Raw genomic sequence first — 26,936 nt, forward strand, 5'->3', positions numbered from 1 at the left:
TTCCTCAACTCGACACCTGTGCGGATTGCGAGAGGAGAACACAAAATAGCTTTTGGCCGCAGAGGGCAACTCTTAGACTATAGAAGAGCGATTGCTGAACAGAGAATACACACAGGTCTCAGCACCCACAGAGGTTAAGGTTCATCGAATACTCTTGCTTCTTAGGCAGTCCCTCGGAACCGAGGATGACTTGCTTCCACATTAAAAATCAGTTCAGGTGACTGATGCGAGTCGGGCAGAGGCAGCGCAGCGCGGCAAGCAGCAGCCACGTCGACCCGCTGGAGCACGTCGGCCGGCAGCTCCTTGGCGGGAAGGCATTCCGACTGGGGGGGGGGGGGCCGAGCATGGCGGCCAGAGGCCGAACCGTGAGAGGGAGAAGCAGGCCCCGGGCCGTCGGACCGTGGAGCCGGCGACGGTGAGGAGGAGGCCGCGGCGACCGGAACATTCACATCCCGACGATGTGTGCGGCGAGTCGGGCGGAGGCAGCGCAGCGCAACGAGCAGCAGCAGCCACGACGACCCGCTGCAGCACGTCGGCCGGCCGCTCCATGGCGGGAAGCTCGCAGTCCGACTGGGAGGGGGGGAGCCGGGCATGGCAGCCAAAGGTCGGATCGCGAGCGGGAGAAGCAGGCCACCACACGTGGAGCCGGCAACAGTGAGGAGGAGGCCGCGGTGAAGAGGAGGACGGAGTGGCTGAGGGACATCGTGCTCCCACTGCCACGGGAAGCCATTGTATTGACTCTGAACGCGGCGCTGTATGTATAGCTGACGCGTCCCTGCGGGGAGTAAGCATTCCATTGTAATTGTACTTGTACTGGTTACATATGGCAAATAAAATTGAATTGAATTGATGAGTCCAATGTGGGACCTACAGTCTCAGGTGGGGCAGACGGTGGTTGAAGGGGCGGGTGGGTGGGGTGCTTGGGTTGACGTGTGCTCCTTGCGCTTGGCTTCCGCTTGCTCCCGGTGAAGAGACTCGAGGTGTTCGGCGCCTTCCCGTGAAGTTAAGATTTATAGACTACACACAGATCTCGGCACCCACAGAGGTTAAGGTTTATAAAAGCTATCGGGCCAGTAATTCCTGTCCCAACGCGTGGGCCCGGACGGGGTACTCACGCGTGGGCCCGGAGGAATTGCCGGTTTTCAGCATGCACAGCGCATGCGGGGAAAACCGGCATTTCCTCTCCTCTGACCCAAGGGGTTAAGAGGCGGAACGCATGCGAGGTTTCAGGCAGCGCGTGCGCGCTGAGCTTCCTTTTTTTTTTTTTTTTTTTTTGAAGAGTTGCCCGTGGGGAAAAGACTCCGGTTTTTACGTGTGAAAAAAGCAGCCGTAAGTACTTACTTTTAACAGGTAAGTGGTCTATTAAGTAAAATTAGAAAATGTTTCCACAGGTTCATTATTTGAAGACTTTACAGTAAGGTAAGTGTACTTTTAGCCCCGATTTTTTATATAATAATTTTTTTCAAAATTTTAAATAGCTGTAAAAAAAAAAAAAACTATTTTTAGTTCATTTAAGTAGTGTGATTTTTTTTAAATTTTCTTTCAAGTTTAATTAGTGTTTTGGGGTCAGGAGTTTTCATGAGTTTGACAGTTCTTACTATCAAACTCATGAATGAACTTTTGCAACCTCCCATTGGTTACCCAGTGCTCACGTGATCCCAGCCGGCTCATCGCATTAAGTACGCCGCTGGGTCACGCACGCACAGCGCGGCAGGACCTGAAGCGGGCCAGTGAGAGGAAATGCAATGCGGGCCAGGATTGAAATGTCAGCGCGCCGGGTAAGTGCACATCGGGGGCTTGCACGCGCGGCAAGCCCCCGAACCTAATTTCTGGGCCATCGTCTATTCCAATGATCAGACTCCGCTATCCCAATGCACATCTGGCCGGCCTCCCACCCTGCGTAAATTTCAAAACTCTGCTGCCCTTATACTGACTCGCACCACATCTCATTCACCTTTCGCCTTGTGCTCGCTGAACTAACATTGGTTCCCGGTCCGGCAATGCCTCGATTTTTAAAATTCGCATTCCTGGTTTTCAAATCCCTCCACGGGCTCGCCCCTCCCTATCTCTGTAATCTCCTCCAGCCCCACAACCCTCCGAGATCTCGGCGCTCCTCCAATTCTGGTCTTTTGCGCATCCCCGGGCCCCAAGCTCTGGAATTCCCTCCCTAAAAACCTCGCTCTCCACCTTTAAGCCGCTCCTTAAAACCTACCTCTTTGACCAAGCTTTTGGTCACCTGGCCTAATACCCCATGTGGCTCAGTGTCAAACTTCACAGGCAGAGTATTTCCTAAATGGTGAAAGATTGGGGAATGCAGATGCTCAAAGGGACCTGGGTGTCCTTGTACATGAGTCACTGAAAGTGAATGTGCAGGTGCAGCAAGCCATTAGGAAGGCAAATGGTGTGCTGGCCTACATTACAAGAGGATTTGAGTACAGGAGTAAAGAAGTCTTACTCCAATTATATAGGGCCTTGGTGAGACCACACCTGGAGTACTGTGTACAATGTTGGTCTCCTTACCTAAGGAAGGATATACTTGCCATAGAGGGAGTGCAACGAAGGTTCACGAGATTGATTCCTGGGATGGCGGGGCTGTCATATGAGAAGTGATTGAGTAAACTAGGCCTGTATTCTCTTGAATTCAGAAGAATGAGAGGGGATCTCATTGAAGCATACAAAATTATTACAGGGCTTGATAGGGTGGGTGCTGGGAGAATGTTTCCCTTGGCTGGGGAGTCTAGAACCAGGGGCCACAGCCTCAGGATAAAGGGTAGACCATTCAGGACTGAGATGAGAAGAAATTTCTTCACACAGAGGGTGGTGAATCTTTGGCATTCTCTACCCCAGAGGGCTGTGGACGCTCAGTCATTGGGTATATTCAAAACAGAAGTCGATAGATTTCTGACTAGTAAGGGCATCAAGGGATATGGCGATAGGGCCGGTGAATGGAGTTGAGGCAGAAGATCAGCCGTGATCTCATTGAATGGCGGAGCAGGGCCGAAGGGCCAAATAGCCTACTCCTGCTCCTATTTCTTATGTTCTTATTATGTTCATCTGATAATGCTCCTGAGAAGCTGCTGTTATTTATATTCTCTGCCCTGGAGGTTGGTGGTCAGAACACTCCATACTTTCCGATGTCGGTACAGGAGGATTGCACCTGCCCACGCGGTCACATCACTTAGTCATGTTCTTTCTCACCTGCCTCGATCTATTATCAGCAACTTTTCCAGGCAGGAACATCCCTGCCAACCTTAACGCTGGCGCCGGAATAATGTGTCCACAATATGCTATTTTTAGAAGCATACAGTACAGGAGGCCATTGTATCCATGCTGGTGCTTTGAAAGAGCTCTCCAATTAGTCCCACTTCCCTGCTCTTTCCCCAGAGCCCTGCAAATTTTTTCCTTTTCTTCAAGTATTTATCCAATTCCCCTTTTGAAGGTTATTATTGAATTTGATTCCACCGCCCTTCCAGATCATAACAACTTGCTGCCTAAAAGAAATTCTCCGCATCTCCCCTCTGGTTCTTTGCCATCAACCATAGAATCATAGAATGCTCCAGCACAGACGGAGGCCATTTGGCCCATCGCACCTGTGACTGGCGCCTGTGACTGCTCTTTGAAAGAGCTCTCCAATTAGTCCCACTCCTCACAGCCCTGCAAATAGTTCCCTTTCAAGTATTTATCCAACTCCCTTTTGAAGGTTACTACTGAAGTCTGTTACTATCCTCCGCAATGTTTTACTACTTTTCCAAGTTTTGTTTCATCTGCAGCCTTTGAAATTATGCCCTGTAGCCCCAAGTCCAAGTCATTAATATATATCAAAAAGAGCAGTGGTCCTAATTCTGACCCCTGGGGAACACCGCTGTATACTGCCCTCCAGTCTGAAAATACAACGGGTCAACACTACGCCCTGCTTTCTGAGGGGATGGACGGGAGGGAAGGGAAGGGAAGGGAAGGGGGGGGACGGACGGACGGGGAGGAAAGGGAAGGGAAGGAAAGGGGGGGACGGACGGACGGGGAGGAAAGGAAAGGGGGGGACGGACGGAGAGGAAAGGGAAGGGAAGGGGGGGACGGACGGAAAGGGAAGGGAAGGAAAGGGGGGGACAGACGGACGGACGGGGAGGAAAGGAAAGGGGGGACGGACGGAGGGGAGGGAAGGGAAGGGGGGACGGACGGACGGGGAGGAAAGGAAAGGGGGGACGGACGGAGGGGAGGGAAGGGAAGGGGGGGACGGACGGAGGGGAGGAAAGGGAAGGGAAGGAAAGGGGGGGACGGACGGGGAGGAAAGGGAAGGGAAGGAAAGGGGTGACGGACGGAGGGGAGGGAAGGAAAGGGGGGGACGGACGGAGGGAATGAAGGGAAGGAAAAAAGAAAGCTTATCTGCAAGAGACAGTAGCACCAATTTTTTTAATGAACTAAATTACCTGCGATGCGACTTCCATAGGCAACGCCAACCGCACAGAAGTTATTTGGAGCAGCGGCAATTTCACCAGCGCATCGCGTCCCGTGATGATTATCACTGTGCTCGTCGGGATGAGGCATGGGGTCCGGGTCATTGGAGTTCAGATCATAACTCCCTTCAGGAGACTGGTAAGCGGTTGTTTTAAAAAAAAACATCGAAATCAATTATTTAATTAAAGTACATCCCATATAGAAAGAAAGACTTGCATTTATATAGCAGCTTTTGTGATCTCAGGATGCCCAAAGCGCTTTACAGCCAATGAAGTAATTTACAACAGTGACTACACTTCAAAATGTAGGGAACGCGGCACCCAATTTGCACAGCAAGCTCCCACAAATAGCAATGTGATAATGACCAGATAATCTGTTTATGGGGGCTGTTGGTGGAGGTATAAATATTGGCCCAGGACACCGAGGATAACTCCCGTTCTTCAAATACTGCTTTGGGATCTTGTATGTCCACCCAAGACTTATCTGAAAGACAGCACCTCCGACAGTGCAGCACGCCCTCAGCACTGCACTGGGAGTGTCAGCCTCGATGTTTGTGCTCGAGTCCCTGGAGTGGGACTTGAACCCACGACCTTCTGACTCAGGAGGCGGGAGTGCTGCCCACTGAGCCACAGCTGATCAAGGCAGATGATTGAGGCCAGGACAATGGACCAATTAAAAAGGACAACGGTAGAGTTAGCACTCTGGAAGGCTGACATCTATTAGGCTGAAGGGGGGGGGGAGGTTTCCTCATCCATATCTGGTGCAACGGCCGAGACCATTTCCTAATCCCAAACTGCATCACCAGGGAAAGCGAGGGAGTGAAATGAGGAGCTTCTTAAAATGTCAGCTTGGCTCAGTTGGTAGCAGACCTGTTCCTGAATCAGAGGCTTGTGGGATCAAACGTTACTAGGAGATTCAGCATGTAATCTAGGCCAGCGCTTCAGTGTAGCTGCTGATGGGCGTGCTGCAGGCGGTGCTTTTGGGAATCTGACATTTAACCGAGGCCCCACTTGCCTGCTCAGGTGGACGGAAAGATTCCTCGGCACTACTGGAAGAACAGCAGCAAGCTCTGCTGGTGCCTTGACCAACATTCCCTCGTTCAACACCACCACCAAAAACCGATTCATGAATCATTCATTCATTGGCTATTTGTGGGACCTGGCCGAGTACAAATTGAAGAGGCGAGAGAGTGCTTTATAAATGCCAAGTTCGTTCGTTCTTCAGTTTAATTCAAAAAGAGGGGAACAAAACCCAAGCTGTTTCAGTCTCACTTTAGAAGGGCACGTCAAGATACAGCGGAATGTTGCAATAATAAAACTTCTTAAATTTTAAAACATAAAACCAGGACGTTTCCCCAGGCCTCAATTAATCAGCAAGGGGTTGGTTTTATGCTGTGTAACGGTCAGTATAAACCTTTCCAAAAACTTAGAAACTCCCACAGCCTTCCCTCCCTCCTTATGAAAGCCCACATTTGGCCTTATTTCACCACGAGCTCTCACGTGGCCTTGCCTTCTTCCCGACTCCCTTTAATCTCGGTGCTGTCTACACAGTGGACCTTGCCCCTCACCCAGGTTGCACAACTTAAAACGTGCACAAGATAGTGGCTGTTTTTTAAAAACACTGTGGCGTGGGCGCGCCCTGTGGCATGGCGCACGTTAATTGTATTTTCTGTGGTGAGAACAGATTAAAGAAAAGACTTGCATTTATATAGCGCCTTTCACAACCAACAGACGTCTCAAAATCACTTTAGTCAATGAAGTACTTTTTTTTTTAAAGTGTGGTCACTGTTGTAATGTGGGAAACACGGCAGCCAATTTGCACACAACAAGCTCCCACAAACAGCAATGTGATAATGACCCAGATAATCTGTTTTTGTTATGTTGGCTGAGTGATAAATATTGGCCCCAGGACACCAGGGAAAACTCCCCCTGCTCCTCTTCAAAATAGTGGCCGTGGGATCTTTTACGTCCACCTGACAAACCGAGGCCCCGTCTGCTCTAACGTCTCATCTGAAAGACGGCACCTCCGACAGTGCAGCACTCCCTCAGCACTGCCCTGGAGTGTCAGCCTGGATTTGTGTGTTCAAGTCTCTGGAGTGGGACTTGAACCCACAACCTTCTGACTCAGAGGCGAGGGTGCTACCCACTGAGCCACAGCTGACACCAAGACTTTTCCGAGTTGGTTGAGTGTTTGGCGAGGGGGTTACGCTGTTAAGACAGTACGGCACGCCTCAAGTACGGTTTACAGACAGTCCTGAGTGTTGGTAATAGAAGCAGATCAGCAGCAACATCCGGCCTGCGCGGGACCTGGTCACTTAGTGGGAACATTGGTAGCAATGCCTGCTGCTGTCTGGTGGCGAGATTGGACGCACGGTCAGACGCACGCAGGCAGGAAGGTCGGTAACCACAGGACACAGATTGGCAATATATCCAGGGGGGGTGGGGGGGGGGGGATTGAGGAGGATTTTTTTTGTTATGCTGCGAGTTGTCGTGGTCTGGAATGCACGGCCTGAAAGGGCCGTGGAAGCAGATTCATTAGTATACACTTGGAAATAAAAATTTTGCAGGGCTACGGGCATTGTTCCCATTAATTTTTATTTGGGCAGTGCAGCCCCATTCACAGTACCACACGCATGCGCGGTTTTTCCCATTTAAAAGCTGGTGAGCCGTCTGTGCGGGAGCGGCAGAGCGCTGCGCGGCCTAAAGGGAACATTGGTTATGGGGAAAGAGCAGGGGAGTGGGACTAACTGGACGGTTCTTTCAAAGGGCCAGCACAGGCATGATGGGCCAAATGGCCTCCTCCTGCACCGTATGATTCTATGATCTAACGTGCGACGGTCGGTATTACCAGCCCATTGTTCTGCATTGTAGAAGTCAAGCCCAGTAACTTCAGGTCCTAAGTCACAACCCAAGGCTACTATGCTCCTTTGTCATGTGACCCATCGATGGCATCGCAACCACTGAAAGTACAATGGTTAAAAAAAATTAAACCATTGATCATTTTCAAAACCGTTCAGCACACCGATGACCAGAAGCAAGGGAGAGAGAGTCAGGCCGAACCTTTCAATCCAAACGATAGAGTCATGGGATAAATTGCTGGGCGACTCACTGAGGCAGAGTGTAGGAATGGGGTCAAGAGACACATTCAAACCAGGAGAGAGAAGGATTCGAGGGGCATGGTGAGTTAATCTATGAAAAAGGAACAAGCTTGGTCTTGCGGCCTTTTCCCAGTCCCTGAAAATTCTTGCCATATGATTAAACAGTGCAAGAATTGGAAGCCTCAACTGAACCAAATATGTGAATCCCTTATAACACACAGAGCTCGGTGACGCAGGCTAAAAGTCCTCCAGCATGTCCTGTTCGAGAGCCCTCATCATGTCCACCTTTGCCCAAGTCATCTTCCTTCTCATGAACCACAAGTGTACGTCCAATAATGGACCTTTCTCCCGATACATTAAACCGAGACATTAATCCGAGGCCCCGTCTGCGCTCTCAGGTGGATGTAAAAGATCCCACGGCGCTATTTCGAAGAAGAGCAGGGAAGTTCTCCCCGGTGTCCAGGCCAATATTTATCCCTCAACCAACATCAATAAAAACAGATCATCTGGTCGTTATCACATTGCTGTTTGTGGGAGCTTGCTGTGCAAATGTCGTGTTTCCTACATTACAACAGTGACTACGCTTCAAAAAGAGCTTCATTGGCTGTAAAGAGCTTTGGGACGTCCAGAGGTCGTGAAAGGCGCTATATAAATGCAAGTCGTTCTTTCTTTTATTTTTTATATAGTTGGAGCAGTTTATCCTTTATTTCAAAGCTAGCCACACCACTCCCGTTAGCCTCCTCGTTGCCAAGGTCACCGGCACGTCTCCCTTGGCCACAGTGATCTTCTCCGATTGAACCTGCTCAGCAAGATGGAGAAGCCCTGGGGTACCTGCTGCAGTGGGGAGTTACTACAATCACTGCAGGCCGGGTACTGTGCCTGCACGGTGCACAAGCACACAGCCCTGGGCACTGGAGAAGCATTTTGCAAACCAATGATTTCAGTCCTCAATGGGTCAGGTCAACATGAGGGAGTTTTCTGTTGCAACAAATACATAGAATGTACAACACAGAAACAGGCCATTCGGCCCAACAGCTCCGTGCTGGCGATTACGATCCACACCAGCCTCCTCCCACCATTCTTCATCTAACTCCACCAGCATATCCTTCGATTCCTTCCTCCCTCCCTCATGTGTTATCCAGTTTCTTTTCTTTTTCTTTTCCCCTTAAATGCATCGATGCTACAAGAACTTACATAGTTTGCTTGTATGTCCTGCACGGTATATTCGACACCATCATCGACGACCACCACCGTCACACCTTCGCCCGTCACATTGCGCTCCCACACCCCCGTCACATTGATGTCCATCCCATGCTTCCTCCGATTGTGCTGAAAGAGGATGAACGACATCTGGTTAAACGTCTAAACAGTGAAACTTGTCTCGTTGTAAATAACTTGGCACCAAAAACAATTCAGTTATCCGCATCAACAGACAAGCAGATGAAGCGACGTAACGTGTTTAAACACTCTGCTCGTAAAAATGAAGCCACAAAGAATGACATTCTAGCAAGCCTGTCTCGCAGCTAGCCCAATTCCTAAATACATGTAAGCTGAGGGAGTCAGCCGTGGTTTAGCTGGCAGCACCCTCGCCTCAGAGTCAGAAGGTTGCGAGTTCAAGTCCCACTCCAGGGACTGGAGCACAAAATCTAGGTAGACGCGCCAGCACAGTACTTTTCAAGTATATACTGTGGAATCTGCTTCTACCACCCTTTCAGGTAGTGCATTCCAGATCGTAACAACTGGCTGAGTAAACAGAGGTCCGTCTGCTCTCTCACTTGGGTGTAAAAGATCCCATGGTACTATTTCGAAGAGGAGCAGGGGAGTTATCCCCGCTGTCTTTGGCCAATATTTATCCCTCAACCAACATCACTAAAACGGATGACCTGGTCATAATTACATTGCTGTTTGTGGGAGCTTGCTGTGCGCAAACGGAGTGCTGCATTTCCTACATTATAACAGTGACTACCCTTCAAAAAGTACTTCATTGGCTGTAAAGCGCTTTGGGACGTCCTGAGGTCGTGAAAGGCACTGTAGAAATTGCAAGTCTTTCTTTTTACTGAGCTAGTTGACCGGGAAAGTCTCGGGTTCAGTCTCTGGTTGGAGACCAGTGTATTGATCTCACCTGGGGTGGTGGCTGGGCCAGACTGGGGGAGGGTGGATGAAGAGAAAAGACAAAAATCAGCAAATATTCCTGCCCCCGATCGTTATGTACTGGTCCCTGCTGGAAAGTGGGCGTACGGACAGAAATCTGGCTTGGGAAAGATGACCCAACAGTCGGATATTCTGCTGACACCAAGTCCTTAGGCTGTGAAGACGCCACCTGCGCTGGGTACCAGAGGGCTGCCGGCCCTGGTGCATCCATATCCCAGCAACAGTCAGCACTCCGGAAATGTACAGGAAGAAGAATTCCTAGATTCTACAGCATGCAAGCTGTAATTTTATTTTATTTAAGTGCATGGTCCTGAAAGGCCATTTTACAATATCACCACCAGGAGCAGAGTTACATTTAAAGCATTGATGTAAATGGAAGATCTTTGGAATGAGTCGACCCGAAGAGGATATGCTCGCCGATGGCAAATTGGAGCCAAGTCGATCCTCTCCAGCAGACCCGGTGGGTTACCCAAGCCTGGTGGGCCAGAGTGCTCAGATGCCAGGTGTCTGGCTCATTAACAGGACCTGGTGGATTAGACCTGTTACTAGGACCTTGTGACTCTTCCCACTCAGCTTTAGACAGTCCCATCGGCAAAAGCCCTGAGCTGGGGGTGGGGTGGGGGGGGAGTTGGACAAGTAACATGAATCTTTCTGTGCTGGTAAACTGCATGGGGGGAAAAAGTGGGTATCGCCCATTTTGGAGCGCTAATATCAGCCGGGCGCAAAGTTTAGCGCCCGGTGCTAATTATCACCTCCGACTGCAAAATTCGCCTCCAACGCCCCTGGAGGTGATTTGAGCGCTAAATCAGGTGCTACACACCTCTCTTAAGGCGCTAATGTTGGAGCGAGGCGCTACCTCAGAACGCTACCGAAACTCAGGCGATGTCTGTTACCATGGAAGCCAGACAGACTGGCGCTGTCCAGTTCTTGAACGGGAGGGACCATCTTGCTAGCCAGCCACACCCTGCTCATTGCAGCCTTGAATCTCAGCCTGGAGAGACCTCGAAAGCAATTGTGTTGGAAGTACTAATGGAGAGGCCCAGGGAAAGAGCTCGGCACTTAGGAACCTCAATAGTGGTGCTGAGGACCAAAACTCCTTAGGACAGTGTTAAATCTCTCCCGCCGTCTCTCTCCCTCTCAACCTGCATGTACCAAAAATTTTGCAGACAAGGCAGGAAGCGCACGCCTTTAAATAGCACGCCCCCAGCCCCTTCCCGACTTGAAAACGTTCCCCTCTACCTGTCGTTCCTAACGGCAGGCACTAAGGCAGGGGGTGCGACTCAATATTCGGTCCGGGGCGCTACATGCTTGCATGATGTCACGATCTGCGGGCACAGGAGATCGTGGCGGTAGTGTTTAGCGCCAGCGCAAAATGACAGGTCAATTTCGCGAGCGGCGCTAAAAATCACCGCACTCGGGCGCTAACCAACCGAATTTTCCCGCCCCTGCCGCCATGTACTTGACTGGTTGAACTCCAGCCGTATGAATAAGCAGTCTTAGGAAGGGGGTTGGGTAGGTTTGGAGCTTTTGGCTCGGGAAAATATGCACTAAAGTTTTCTAGGCTTGGGAAATAAGATGTTCCTTCCAGATCAGGCAAACGGGAACACTACTGATGTGCATGTCTCAGGAGTTTGATTTGGAGACTCGAGTGTCAAACGGAATGATCGTTTTCCACGACAAGAATGAACCTGACTGAATTTGCAGCTTATTGAGATGGTCTGACGTGTCTATCTCACAACCAGGAATGATCCAATCTCACCAGCTGGAGGCTGGGCCTTATAATACGACTTAGTGTTGAAGCGAGTGTACAGGCCCTTAAGGATTCACGTCTAGACTGGGTGGATGCAGCTGGATTGTCCTGCATTTGCTTTGTGCCAGTCCAAAAGCATTCAGAACTAATTTTACTGTAATGTTTAACACTTCACACTGGTAATAATTTGCCTCAGCAGTTTTCACTGGCAAACTTTCAAGGGGCGACAAGTAACAAGAACATGTTCAGGCTCATCAGGAGGGAGAAGATGTCTAAAATTATTTTCACTGCAGGCGACATCACACACACACATGATGGGATGATGTGTATACATCATAGTGCGTAGTACCTATAGGACGCACGACAGCACCTCCCAAACCCGCGACCTCCACCACCTAGAAGGACAAGGGCAGCAGGTGCATGGGAACACCAACCTGACGTGGGTATATAAATCGGCCGTTCCTCCATCGCCGCTCGGTCGAAATCTTGGAACTCCCTCCCCAACAGCACTGTGGGAGTACCTGCACCACATGGACTGCAACGGTTCAAGGCAGCGGCTCACCACCACCTTAAGGGTAACTAGGGATGGGCAATATAAGAAATAGGAGCAGGAGCAGGCCATACGGCCCCTCGAGCCTGGTCCGCCATTCAATAAGATCATGGCTGATCATCGACCTCAACTCCACTTTTCCGCCCAATCTCCATATCCCTTGATTCCTCGAGAGTCCAAAAATCTATCGATCTCAGCCTTGAATATACTCAAAGACTCAGTATCCACAGCCCTTTGGGCTAGAGAATTCCAAAGATTCACAACCCTCAGAGAAGAAATTCCTCCTCATCTCAGTCTTAAATGGCCGACCTCTTATCCAGAGACTATGCCCCCTACTTCTAGACTCTCCAGCCAGGGGAAACAACCTCAGCATCTTCCCCCTCAGAATCTTACACGTTTCAATGGGATCACCCCTCATTCTCCCATAAATGCTGGCCTTGCCGGCGACACCCACATCCGGAAAATGAGTTTCTAAAAATAATCTCCATGTGCAATTTTTTTTGTTTGCTTAAGACGAGGGCTGTTGGCGCTCGGGGAGTGAAACTCTTATCAGTTCAGGCACCCAGTGTCAGCTTCAAACACTCCTGGGTCAGGTAGAGTAAGGTTTCCTCTACTCTACCCCAGCAGTGTTCCTATGCTCCAACCGTACAAGAGCAGCTCCTATAACAAAGTGGTATTTCTCGCTATTTCGCACACCAGCCATCCTGCGGCATTTCGGAGGGGAGGTTAATGCCAAATTAGTGTTCCGGGAGGTGACGGGTCAGTGTCTAACCCACTGCACAACCCAGGAGGGTTACTGGAAATCCACGAAACCAGCCCAACCAGTCAACCCCTTCAGGAAAGGAGACAGGACAACTGGAGAGAGAGGGGGGAAAATGGGGAGAAGGACTGAGATTAGGCTGGTTACATAGAATGTACAGCACAGAAACAGGCCATTCGGCCCAACTGGTCTTTGCCTGTGTTTATGCTCCATGCAAGCCTCACCCCACCCCTCTTCATCTAACCCCATCGGCATATCCTTCTATTCCTTTCCCCCTCATGTGCTTATCTACCTTCCTCTTAAAAGGCATCTAAACTATTCACCTCAGCTACTCCCTGTGGTAGCAAGTTCCACATTCTAACCACTCGCTGGGTGAAGAGGTTTCTTGCTGGATTTATCAGTGACAATCTTATAATTACAGCCCCCAGTTTTGGACTCCCCGTAAGTCTACCCTACCAAAAACTCTTCATAAATTTAAAGACCTCTATTAGATCGCCCTTCAGCCTTCTCTTTTCAAGAACTAAAGGACCCCAAGCCTGTTCAGCCTCTCAACGGTACAATTAGAAGATAAACATTTGGAGGAACTAACCCACTTCAGCCGTTTTATTCCTCGCCTAGTTTCCTGCCTTCCTCTTCGGAGCTGAGCTGCCCGTCTATGTCTCACCCAAAGCAGCCATTCTTCAAGTGTGAACCTCGGCAGGCTACCCTCGGATCGAGTGGGGGGTGGGGGTGGCCAAACCAGTTTGTGTCCACAAAAGAGACACGTTCCATCTGGGGGGCAGGGGGGGGATTGACTGGACAGCGATTTACGGTGGTTCACCCCGCTTGCGATGGAGATTGGGGTGCCGAGGACATGCAACTCACCAATTGGCTAACTGAGCACGAACCAGGCAGATCAAAGCTGGACCTTCGTGGTCAGTGTGGCTCATTTCCGCAGCAGTGGGTACATTTACTGATTATTACCCCCCCAGTAGTTCAATCAAACCTACGCCTGAACTGCAAGAGCAGAAACATCACTTACCAGGTGCCACTGGAAAGGGTACTTCGGGTCATCAAAGTGCAGGCTGCGCTTGGAGCGTTTCAGTAGCTTCTGCTCGGAATGCCACCTCACGCTCTCGTGCTGGGCAAGTGCAGCCTCAATGGATTTCCTAATCCTCTGCGTCTCCTCCTCCTCCAGGTCACGGGAGTTAAGTCTATGCGGTGGGAGAGCAAAGAGATAGTGGCCAGCCAATTCTCCAATCTGTCCCCGGTTCTCAAGATCTGTAGCCCAGGCGAGCTCATCTGCAAGTCGATCCAGTGACAGCGCCTCATGACTGCTCGAGTCGTCAGCAAGTGTCAAGTGCACGGCCCAGGTTAAGGTTCCCCCTCCTACGTCCGGCACCCCATTTCTTCCCTGGTTAGCTTGTGCACCCAGATTGTCAGTTTCAGGATTAAATGCTAAAGTCTCAATTTCCAAGGCCTTGGCAAATCCATTCCTTGTAACTACTGGTAACCAAATGGTCACCATCAAAAGGCACAAGCAGATTGGTAATAGGGTCTCCATCATTATTCTCCATGGTGACAACTTCCACTTCAGATTCTGCATCAGATCAGATCACTGCAACGAAGAAAAAAACACAATAAATAACACGAATAAAAATCTCATGTCAAAGATCGGTGACCATTGCTGTCACAAGGCCTATAGTGTTTATTGGTATATCGGACCAATATGCTTGAATGTTGTTTGCTACACTTAATCCATCACCTCAAATTTCTCTTGCTTCTGCCACCACCAGTACAGTTTGTTTCAGTCACATCACTTGTCTCATGTCAGAAGGTTGTGGATTTAAGATCCATTTTAGGTATTTGAGCATAAAATCAAGGCCGACATTCATATCTAACTATTCTTATCCATCAGTTGCAACCAGAGAATCGCCTGCAGTGACTTCTCTTCCCACTACTTCTGGAGTCCCCCAAGGATCTAACCTCGGCCCCCTCCTATTTCTCATCTACACACCGCTCTCAGCGACAACATCCGAAAACACGTCCGATTTCACATGTACGCGAACACTCTCCCTCACCACCCTCCACTGTCCCGGATTGGTCACGCTGCTTACCAAACATCCAATATTGGATGAGCAGAAATTTCCTCCAACTAAATATTGGGAAGACTGAAGCCCTGGTCTTCGGTCCCCGCCGCCGACTCCATCCCTCTCCCTGGCAACTGTCTGAGGTTAAACCAGACCATTCGCAACCTCGGCATCCTATGTGACCCAGAGATGAGCTTCTGACCACATATCTGCTCCATCACTAAGACTGCCTATTTGCACCTCCGGAACATCGACCATCTCCACCCCTGCCTCAGCTCATCCGCTGCTGAAACCCTCATCCATGCCGGTTACCTCTAGACTGGACAATTCCAAAACACTCCTGGCCAGCCACCCATCTTCCACCCTCCATAAACTTGAGCTCGTCTAAAACTCTGCTGCCCGTGTCGTCACTCGCACCAAGTCCCATTCACCCATCACCCCCTGTGCTCACTGCCCCGTGTCCTAACTCACACCCAGTCCCGTTCACCCATCACCCCCTGTGCTCACTGCCCCGTGGCGTCACTCGCACCAAGTCCCAGTCACCCATCACCCCCTGTGCTCACTGCCCCGTGGCCTAACTCACACCCAGTCCCGTTCACCCATCACCCCCTGTGCTCACTGCCCCGTGTCCTAACTCGCACCCAGTCCCGTTCACCCATCACCCCCTGTGCTCACTGCCCCGTGTCCTAACTCGCACCAAGTCCTGTTCACCCATCACCTCATGCTCACTGCCCCGTGGCCTAACTCCCACCCAGTCCCGTTCACCCATCACCTCGTGCTCACTGCCCCGTGTCCTAACTCGCACCAAGTCCTGTTCACCCATCACCTCGTGCTCACTGCCCCGTGGCCTAACTCCCACCCAGTCCCGTTCACCCATCACCTCGTGCTCACTGCCCCGTGTCCTAACTCCCACCCAGTCCCGTTCACCCATCACCTCGTGCTCACTGCCCAGTGTCCTAACTTGCACCCAGTCCCGTTCACCCATCACCCCGTGCTCACTGCCCCGTGTCCTAACTCGCACCAAGTCCTGTTCACCCATCACCCCCTGTGCTCACTGCCCCGTGTCCTAACTCACACCCAGTCCCGTTCACCCATCACCCCCTGTGCTCACTGCCCCGTGTCCTAACTCGCACCCAGTCCCGTTCACCCATCACCCCCTGTGCTCACTGCCCCGTGTCCTAACTCACACCCAGTCCCGTTCACCCATCACCCCCTGTGCTCACTGCCCCGTGTCGTCACTCGCACCAAGTCCTGTTCACCCATCACCTCGTGCTCACTGCCCCGTGGCCTAACTCGCACCAAGTCCTGTTCACCCATCACCTCGTGCTCACTGCCCCGTGGCCTAACTCCCACCCAGTCCCGTTCACCCATCACCTCGTGCTCACTGCCCCGTGTCCTAACTCCCACCCAGTCCCGTTCACCCATCACCTCGTGCTCACTGCCCAGTGTCGTAACTTGCACCCAGTCCCGTTCACCCATCACCCCGTGCTCACTGCCCCGTGTCCTAACTCGCACCAAGTCCTGTTCACCCATCACCCCGTGCTCACTGCCCCGTGTCCTAACTCACACCCAGTCCCGTTCACCCATCACCCCCTGTGCTCACTGCCCCGTGTCCTAACTCGCACCCAGTCCCGTTCACCCATCACCCCCTGTGCTCACTGCCCCGTGTCCTAACTCACACCCAGTCCCGTTCACCCATCACCCCCTGTGCTCACTGCCCCGTGTCGTCACTCGCACCAAGTCCTGTTCACCCATCACCTCGTGCTCACTGCCCCGTGGCCTAACTCCCACCCAGTCCCGTTCACCCATCACCTCGTGCTCACTGCCCCGTGTCCTAACTCGCACCAAGTCCTGTTCACCCATCACCTCGTGCTCACTGCCCCGTGGCCTAACTCCCACCCAGTCCCGTTCACCCATCACCTCGTGCTCACTGCCCCGTGTCCTAACTCCCACCCAGTCCCGTTCACCCATCACCTCGTGCTCACTGCCCAGTGTCCTAACTTGCACCCAGTCCCGTTCACCCATCACCCCGTGCTCACTGCCCCGTGTCCTAACTCGCACCAAGTCCTGTTCACCCATCACCCCCTGTGCTCACTGCCCAGTGTCCTAACTCACACCCAGTCCCGTTCACCCATCACCCCGTGCTCACTGCCCCGTGTCCTAACTCGCACCAAGTCCTGTTCACCCATCACCTCGTGCTCACTGCCCCGTGGCCTAACTCCCACCCAGTCCCGTTCACCCATCACCTCGTGCTCACTGCCCCGTGGCCTAACTCCCACCCAGTCCCGTTCACCCATCACCTCGTGCTCACTGCCCCGTGTCCTAACTCGCACCAAGTCCTGTTCACCCATCACCTCGTGCTCACTGCCCCGTGTCCTAACTCCCACCCAGTCCCGTTCACCCATCACCTCGTGCTCACTGCCCAGTGTCCTAACTTGCACCCAGTCCCGTTCACCCATCACCCCGTGCTCACTGCCCCGTGTCCTAACTCGCACCAAGTCCTGTTCACCCATCACCCCCTGTGCTCACTGCCCCGTGTCCTAACTCACACCCAGTCCCGTTCACCCATCACCCCGTGCTCACTGCCCCGTGTCCTAACTCGCACCAAGTCCTGTTCACCCATCACCTCGTGCTCACTGCCCCGTGGCCTAACTCCCACCCAGTCCCGTTCACCCATCACCTCGTGCTCACTGCCCCGTGGCCTAACTCCCACCCAGTCCCGTTCACCCATCACCTCGTGCTCACTGCCCCGTGTCCTAACTCGCACCAAGTCCTGTTCACCCATCACCTCGTGCTCACTGCCCAGTGTCCTAACTTGCACCCAGTCCCGTTCACCCATCACCCCCTGTGCTCACTGCCCCGTGTCCTAACTCGCACCAAGTCCTGTTCACCCATCACCCCCTGTGCTCACTGCCCCGTGTCCTAACTCGCACCAAGTCCTGTTCACCCATCACCTCGTGCTCACTGCCCCGTGTCCTAACTTGCACCCAGTCCCGTTCACCCATCACCCCGTGCTCACTGACCCGTGTCCTAACTCACACCCAGTCCCGTTCACCCATCACCCCCTGTGCTCACTGACCCACATTGGCTCCCAGTCTGGCAACGCCTCCACTTTAAAATTCTCATCCTGGTTTTCAAATAACTCCATGCCCTCGCCCCTCCCTATTTCTGTCACCTCCTCTCCAGCCCTACAAACCTCCGAGGATCTCTGCGCTCCTCCAATTCTGGCCTCTTGCGCATCCCCAATTTTAAATCGCTCCACCATTGTCGGCCGCACCTTCAGCTGCCTGGGCCCTTGTCTCTGGAATTCCCTCCCTACGCCTCTCCACCCTGGAAGATGCTGCTTAAAACCAACCGCTTTGACCAAGCTTTCGGCCATTTGTCCTAATAGCGCCTTATGTGGCTCTGTCAAATTTTGTTTGGCAACGCTCCAGTGAAGCAGCTTGGGACGTTTTATTACCTTAAAAGGAGTTATAGAAATGCAAGTCATTGTTGCTGTCGACACTTGAGTACAGTACTGAGGGAGTGCCGCACTGTTGAAGGTGCCGTCTTTTGTAGGAGATGTTAAAGCGAGGGCCCATGTGCTCCCTCAGGTGGACATAAAAGATCCCATGGCACTATTCGAAGAGGAGTTCTCCCGTGTCCTGGCCAACATTCATCCCTCAAACACCACCACCAGAAACAGATTTACGCTCATTCATCGCAGTGCTGTTTGGGTGACTGCCCTTCAAAAATAATCCATTGGCTGTGAAGCACTTACATCGGATATACGACACAGAAACAGACCATTCGGCCCAACCAGTCCATGCCGGCGTTTATGCTCCACACGAGCCTCCTCCAGTCTTTCCTCATCTAACTGTCAGCATAACCCTCTGTTCCCTGTTCCCTGCTCCCTCCTATGCTTATCTAATCGCCCCTTAAATGCATCTATACTATTCACTTCAACCACTCCCTGTGGTAGCGAGTTCCACATTCTCACCACTCTCTGGGTAAAGAAGTTTCTTCTGAATTCCCTATTGGATTTCTTGGTGACTATCTTATATTGATGGCCTCTAGCTTTGCTCTTCCCCACAAGTGGAAACATTCTCTCTGTATCCACTCTATCAAAACCTTTCATGACTTTAAAGACCTCTATTAGGTCACCTCTCAGCCTTCTCTTTTCAAGAGAAAAGAGACCCAGCCTGTTCATCCTTTCCTGATAGGGGTACCTTGCATTTTTGGTATCATCCTTGAAAATCTTCTCTGCACCCTCTCCAGTGCCTCCACATCCTTTATAAGGACATCAGGGGCACTACATAAATACAAAATTCTTCCTTTACATCACCCTAGTGTTACATGACTCAAATCAGTTGGGCACAGCCCTAATTTGGAAAGGCAGTGTAAAGTTGTACTCCTGGGTGTTCTATTGCACATCACAGTATTAAGATTTCACACACATTCCATTAGACTTCACTAACTAGCCATGTTCTGTTTCAAAACCACTTCCTGTCCAGATCAGAAAAATTGGTAGATACAGTAGTTTAAAAATAGATCGGATTGGATATCCGTGCCCATATATTGAGGAGGAACTAAAACCCAGGGAATTCTCTCTCTTTGTGGCACGGTGCTCTTTTAAACAAGAAATCACCCTCTTTTCTTCCCAGTTTGCTTGGCATTCCCAGGTCACTGCCTCCTGCATCTGAACTCCAAGGACCCTACACCTAGGCCTAGAAACCCATTAAATAGGCCGATGCAAGGTTGGCCCAGGGAGGACTCTTGTCCGGATTGCCTCCCCCTCGTGACAGAAAAGTTGGCCGACTTTGAATCAAGCCATGGCAACCTTTAGAGCCGGCGCCACATCACTGCCACGCTACACGTGCCTATAATTTTATGCGGAGATCAGCTCACCTCAGTGTGCACGAACACACGAACTAGATGGAAGCAGACACACGGGCCTCAACAGGCTTGATCCCCTCTCGCCAAGTTCCAGTTGCGCGTCTAAATAAACGACACCACGTCCAACACAGAACGTGAAGGCACCAGCCACCAATTGGACAGGAAACGCATTCGCATGTCGTGCGTCGATAACCTTTAAACAGTCATTCTTCCTACTCACAACCATTTAAGGAAATTGCTTGTGGTCAAACACGTTTTCCATCACCCAGCTTGAACTACCACAAAACCTAGTCATGGTCGCAACCTGAAGCAAAAGGACAACCTCCCAGCTACAGAATCTGTAGCCAAGGTTCAAGATTTACTGCACTCCCATTTAAAGCTAGACTCCATCTAACTTTTGCTGTTCATTCAATTTGGCACCTCAACCACCACCTTAAACATGCACTCCCTCCACCACCGGCGTACCGTGGCTGCAGTGTGTACCATCTACAAGATGCACAGCAGCAACTCGCCAAGGGGTCTCCGGCAGCACCTCCCAAACCCACGACCTCTTCCACCTAGAAGGACAAGGGCAGCAGGCGCATGGGAACACCACCACCTCCAAGTCACACCCGGATCCTGACTTGGAAGTATATCGGCCGTTTCTTCATCATCGCTGGGTCAAAATCCTGGAACTCCCTCCCTAACAGCACTGTGGGAGTAGCTTCACCACACGGACTGCAGCGGATCAAGAAGGCGTCTCACCACCACCTTCAAGGGCAATTAGGGATGGGCAATAATTGCTGGCCTCGCCAGCTATGCCCACACCCCGTGAATGAATAAACAAGAATGAATGCAATTCAATGAAAACATCTGATTTGAAGCAAGGCACAGGAAGCCCCAGCATCTCACACCATGGACAGGAGGGTTTATATCAAGGTCCTGGGCACATCAGTCTCACCCATGCCATCAGGGAGAGGCACCGAGCCGAGGTCAGGCATTTCCCCACTCGGGGACTGGCAGGAATGCAGAGAATTCATTCAATTTACTGGGAGTGGGCAAGTGTAACACAGCATCAATGAAACCCTGGAGTCAACATGGTCGCATGCCCTGTTGGCAAAAGATGGTCAGTGGTACTTTAAGACCAGGCGATTACATGGCTGTAGGGGGCAGGAGTTACGTGGAATTTACAGCATGGGAACAGGCCATTCGGCCCAAATGGTCTGTGCTGGTGTTCACGCTCCACATGAGCCTCCTCGCACCCTACTTCACCAAAGCCCATCAACATACCCTTCTATTCCTTTCTCCCTCGTGTGTTTATCGAGCTTCCCCTTAAATGCATCAATGCTATTCACCTCAACCACTCCCTGTGGTAGCGAGTTCCACATTCTCACCACTCTCTGGGTAAAGAGGTTTCTCCTGAATTCCCGAATGGATTAGTTAGTGACAGTCTTGTATGTGTCTGGTCAGGAAGCTCCAGGCATCACGAGTGTGGGACAGGCTTGATGGGACAGCATTTTTGTAGGTTCATACTAACAGAACGAGTAAGAGAAGAAAATACCCTCCCTCTCTCTCTCCCCCAAGAGTAGCGATTCCTAGTTTACAGCTGGATCCGAATAAACATGCAAGCTGCTTGCCAAAATAGGAATCCTGACTGAAGAACAATCCATCAGTTGAGGACATAACCTGCAGAGCCTCAAACCTTGAACCTGCCAAATGAAGGTTTTTTTTTTTTTTTTTTTAAATTAAATAAAGCAGTTGTACAACATAAGAGAATTTAAAGTGCACATTTCAGGAAATAGTGGAGGTTGGAAAGCTGTCGGTGACCTCTAGCAAGGGAGCTGATCGTAGAAAAACAGGACAACTGTGGGAAAGTTCATGCTTCGATGAAAGTTGTGCATTCAACGTTGGATCAGTTATTCCGCACAATAGGAAGCGGCTTTGAACACTGGAATGCTGCGCTCGATTAGAACGGTGCTGGACACTGGCAGGCACCAGGTGTCTGCTCAGCCCTACCCACTGAATGTGTTTACACAATATTCCGGTCATACTTTGCCTCATTTTGTACAGGGTTGGTCACCATCCCATAGTTCCTATAACTATGGAACTTGCAGCCTCAAACGGCAGGATATTGAGATTATCGAGTAGACTAGGCCCTATATTCTCTGGGAGTTTAGAAGAATGAGAGGTGATCTCATTGAAACGTACAAAATTCTGACAGAGCTTGACAGGGTAGATGCAGGGAGGATTTTTCCCCTGGCTGGGGAAGTCTAGAAACAGGGGTCACAGTCTCAGGATAAGTGGTCGGCCATTTAGGACCAAGATGAGGAAAAAAAAATTCACTCAGCGGGTGGTGAATCTTTGGAATTCTCTACTCCAGAGGGCTGTGGAGGCTCAGTCATTGAGTATATTCAAGACAGAGATCGATAGATTTTTGGATATTAAGGGAATCACGGGATATGGGGATAGTGCAGGAAAGTGGAGATGAGGTAGAAGATCAGCCATGATCTTATTGAATGGTGGAACAGGCTCGAGGGGCCAAATGGCCGACTCCTGCTCCTATTTCTTATGTTCTTATCTTCAAATGTTAGTGTCGGACTGTGCAACACATGGGCCCGGAATTTGCGGTCAGCGGCGAAGCAAAGGCCTTTGCCACTGGTCCCGAAGAAAGCTGCCCAGAGAGAGATCGCTGGGTAAATAATTTTTTAATTTTTTTAAAATTTTTTTTAAAGTTTTTTAAAAATTGTAATTTTTAATCATAATGGAGAAATTTGACACTCCGCAAAATTAAAATGTGTTTTTCAGGGCCATAGCCTTTGTTAAAACCCCAGTTACACCTAATCCAACAAGGCCCAACATTTAACGGGGTGTTTAACAGCGACATTATTGCGGAAAGCGGGGGGGCGGTCACAGCACAGCCAGTGTCGGAGCAGTGAATGACTGGCCGCAACTTCAGGATTTCACGCATGAGCAACTAAAGTTGCGGTCAGTTTCAGAGGGGCAATAACTGCAAATGCTGTTAGTTCACCGTTATTACCCACTGCAAATTCCGGCCAATTAGCATGAAATTGCCTCGTCTGCTATTATAATGGCCGCATTAACAGGTTAGCACCTCCATTCAAAACAGCAAAGGAGCTTCATACAAATGGATCAAGTCGTCTGTGACGCAAGAAAACTACTAGGCACTTGGTCTAAGCATTAAACAAAGCTTTAATCAACTGTTTTACAACATGGAGGTCTAGTTGTGTCCTTCACTAGTTCCGGTTAAGAATGTCCTGCGCAAGCTGGGCCCGTGTATTTATATTCTCCCTGGACAGCGCCACCTGCAGGCCGCTCAGCATCACTTCACAAGTCGTTCTTTCATGAATGACCGATTCTTGTCAGTCTGTATGTGAACTGAGAATAAGGCAGCATACAGAGAGAGAGAGAGAGATATATATTCAGGCCGATGACCCTTCATCAGAACTGGAAGAAATACAAGTGCAGAACCAGGGACAAAGGGAGATGGTGGGAGGGGGAAAAGAACAAATGGAAAGGCCGGTGATAGGGTGGAGGGCACGACTGATGACAAAAAGGGACGATGGCACAATGTTTGTTGCTTAAAAACTGTTACATCTCCAACTTCTTCCAGATCTGACGAAAGGTGATCGAGCTGAAACATGGACTGTTTCTTTTTCAACTGATGCTGCCTGACCTGTGTGGTAAACCACTTTTATCGTTCACTATCGTTACACTATAGTTATCACTGTTATATTGTTATCACTGTTGTATCACTATATGAGGTCGCCTCTTGTCACACTGTTATACCTGGGCTGACCATCACTGACTCCGCCCATGGCTCCACCTACCTGCCCAGGTATAAAGGTAGTCAACTGGCTGGTATTCCTCCTTGCTGGATCCGATCACCCATGAGGGTGGGCTCTGTTATTTAGTCAATAAAAACCTATAGTTACTTTCCTAACTCGTCGCTTTTCATTGGACGAATTGATAGGTATATCAATTTTATTGACTAAATTTTAAGATGTCTCATCCAGACGCCCCGCCACAACAGCCACAGCAGCCTTCAGACGCCGAGCCGCAACAATCACAACAGCCGGCTTGGCTGCGAGCCCTCAGACCACCGTACCTGGATCTAAATCCACGGGCAGCGAACGCAGCCCTCGACTTCAATCACTGGCTGGGCTGCTTTGAAGCCTACCTGGAAGAGTCCAACGTGCCTCAGAGATCCAAGCTAAGAGTTCTGAACGCCCAACTGAGCCCTAAAGTATTCGCGTTCATCCGGGACCTTAAAACATACGAGGACGCCATCAACCAGCTGAAAAGACAGTACCAAACCCCGGTAAACCCCATGTATACCAGGCACCTCCTAAGGTCCCACCCGCAACTGCCAGGGGAGCCGGTGGAGGAATTTTTATGGGTGCTACAAGCACTCGGCAGAGACTGTAACTTTAAAGCAGTAACGGCGGCAGAAAATACGGAAGACAACGCCCGCGATGCCTTCGTGAAAGGCCTACGGTCCGACTACTCACGGCAGCGATTACTGGAAGCAAAGGACCTCGACCTGGACAAAGCTGCAGCCCTCGCTCTCCCTGGAGGTGGCCCATCGGGACCAGGAGGCGTTCTCCAGGTACTGTTCGCGACCCTGGGACTCGGGCCCGACCCCTACCGCAATACCCTTCACCGCGCCGCCCCCGGGACCTACCTCAGCGTCGGCGTCCCGGACCCGATCGGGACCGCCACCCCGGGTACCGGCTCCGACATCGGACCCCCACGGCTGCTTTTTCTGCGGCCAGGAGAAACACCCGAGGTCGCGCTGCCCAGCTAGGAACTCCACCTGCTCAACCTGCAGGAAGAAAGGCCACCTTGCTAAGGCCTGCAGAAGTGGATCTTCAGAGGCCAGCAGTGCCTCATGCGAACTGTGGGGGCGGCCATCTTCCTTCAAGGCAACAGAGGCCAGCATCCCCACACGTGAGTCATGGGGCGGCCATCTTTGATCAAGGCAACCGACCCCAATAGTGCCTCATGAGAGTTATGGGGGCAGCCATTTTGTCCAACCTCGTGGGAGACGCCATTTTACCCACCACGCTCGACTGCCACCGTGCCTCCAGACCCGACGACCGCCTCACCCGCAGACGACAACGACTCGCTCAGCTACACACTAGCCTCCGTCACTCTGGATCAAGCCCGCCCGCATCACCTGTCCAAGTCGATGATGGACATCAAAGTAAACGGCCACGCCACAACCTGCCTGTTCGACAGCGGAAGCACGGAGAGCTTCATCCACCCAGACACGGTGAGCCACTACTCCCTCCCCGTCCTGCCAACGCGCAACCGAATCTCGATGGCATCAAGGTCCCACGCCACGGACATCAGCGGCTACTGTGTTGTGACCCTGTCGGTTATGGGTACGGAGTATAAAAACTTTAAACTCCTCGTCCTCCCCCAGCTCTGCGCTGCCGTCCTACTAGGGCTGGACTTCCAATCCCACCTCCAAAGTGTCACCCTAGCATACGGTGGACCCCTCCCCCCACTCACAGTCGACAACCAGCGGATGTTAAACCGCCCACCGCATAACACCTGCAGCCTATCCACCCTCAAGGTCCCGCCACCTTCCCTGTTCGCTAACCTAACCCCCGACTGCAAACCCGTCGCTACCAAGAGCAGGCGGTACAGCGCCGGGGACAGGGCCTTCATTAGCAATGAGGTGCGGCGCCTCCTGAAAGAGGGCATCATCGAGGGGAGCAGCAGCCCCTGGCGTGCCCAGGTCGTGGTCGTTAAGACCGGCGATAAAAATCGCTTGGTCATCGACTACAGCCAGACCATAAACAGGTACACCCAGCTGGACGCATACCCCCTTCCCCGCATATCTGACATGGTCAATCAGATTGCACAATACCGAGTATTCTCGACCATCGACCTTAAGTCGGCCTACCACCAACTCCCTATCAGCCCGGAGGACCGCCAGTATACCGCCTTCGAGGCGAACAGGCGCCTCTACCACTTCCTTAGGGTCCCCTTCGGTGTCACCAACGGGGTGTCGGTCTTCCAAAGGGAGATGGACCGGATGGTCGACCAGAACGGACTGCAGGCCACGTTCCCTTATCTAGATAACGTCACCATCTGCGGCCGCGACCGGCAGGACCATGATGTGAATCTGGAGAAATTCCTCCGTACGGCCCAACGGCTGAACCTCACCTACAATAAGGAGAAATGTGTGTTTAACACCTCACGCCTTGCTATCCTCGGCTGTGTAGTAGAGAACGGAGTCATCGGCCCCGACCCCGAAAGAATTCGCCCCCTCATGGAGCTACCCCTCCCCCACTGTCCTAAGGCACTTAAGAGAACCCTGGGACTCTTCGCCTACTATGCCCAATGGGTGCCCAATTATGCGAACAAAGCCAGACCCCTCATGAAGTCCACATCCTTCCCCCTCACGGAGGAGGCGTGCGCGGCCTTCTCCCTCATTAAGGGAGACATAGCCAAGGCCACAATGCACGCAGTGGATGAGTCCATCCCCTTCCAAGTGGAGAGCGATGCATCCGACTTCGCCCTAGCCGCTACCCTTAACCAGGAGGGGAGGCCGGTGGCCTTCTTCTCAAGGACCCTACAGGGCCCTGAGATCCGACACTCGTCGGTCGAGAAGGAAGCCCAGGCGATCGTGGAGGCGGTACGACGCTGGAGGCATTACCTGGCAGGCAAACGATTTACCCTCCTCACCGACCAGCGTTCGGTCGCTTTCATGTTTAATAACAAGCTGAGGGGCAAAATCAAGAATGACAAGATCTTGAGGTGGAGAATCGAGCTATCCACCTACGATTATGAGATCTTGTACCGGCCAGGTAAGCTGAACGAACCCCCCGATGCTCTTTCACGAATTACATGCGCCAGCGCGCATATTGATAGACTTCAGACCCTCCACAACGACCTCTGCCACCCCAGGGTCACCAGACTTTACCATTTCATTAAGGCCCGCAACCTGACCTACTCCACCGAGGAGGTCAGGACCATGACCAGGAACTGCCAGACCTGTGCCGAGTGCAAACCGCACTTCTATAGGCCGGACAAAGCAAGCCTGATCAAGGCCACCCGCCCCTTCGAGCGCCTGAGCATCGACTTTAAGGGGCCCCTACCGTCATCCGACCGTAATGTGTACTTCCTCAACATCGTTGATGAGTACTCCCGTTTCCCCTTTGCCTTCCCCTGCCCAGACATGACCAATACCACAGTCATTAAATGCCTGAACGAACTCTTCG

The 26,936-nt window shown here is 51.5% G+C and overlaps 1 protein-coding gene across 1 annotated transcript in view; it reads right to left on the reverse strand.

Moving 5' to 3' along the window:
- Window positions 1–26,936, reverse strand: part of LOC147100311 (proprotein convertase subtilisin/kexin type 7-like) — a 262,793-nt gene that overhangs the window by 214,985 nt on the left and 20,872 nt on the right. Inside the window, exons 2-4 of the mRNA XM_085967871.1 lie at window positions 13,782–14,357; window positions 8,744–8,878; window positions 4,425–4,587 (exon numbers count right to left, since the gene is read on the reverse strand). Of these exons, the coding sequence (XP_085823997.1) occupies window positions 4,425–4,587; window positions 8,744–8,878; window positions 13,782–14,345 (862 nt within the window). The 5' untranslated portion in view covers window positions 14,346–14,357. The remainder of the gene's footprint in view (window positions 1–4,424; window positions 4,588–8,743; window positions 8,879–13,781; window positions 14,358–26,936) is intronic.

This window comes from Somniosus microcephalus, chromosome 26, assembly GCF_052327205.1.
Source record: "Somniosus microcephalus isolate GS21.2 chromosome 26, FLI_Smic_1.0, whole genome shotgun sequence".
Classification (NCBI taxonomy): Eukaryota; Metazoa; Chordata; class Chondrichthyes; order Squaliformes; family Somniosidae; genus Somniosus; species Somniosus microcephalus.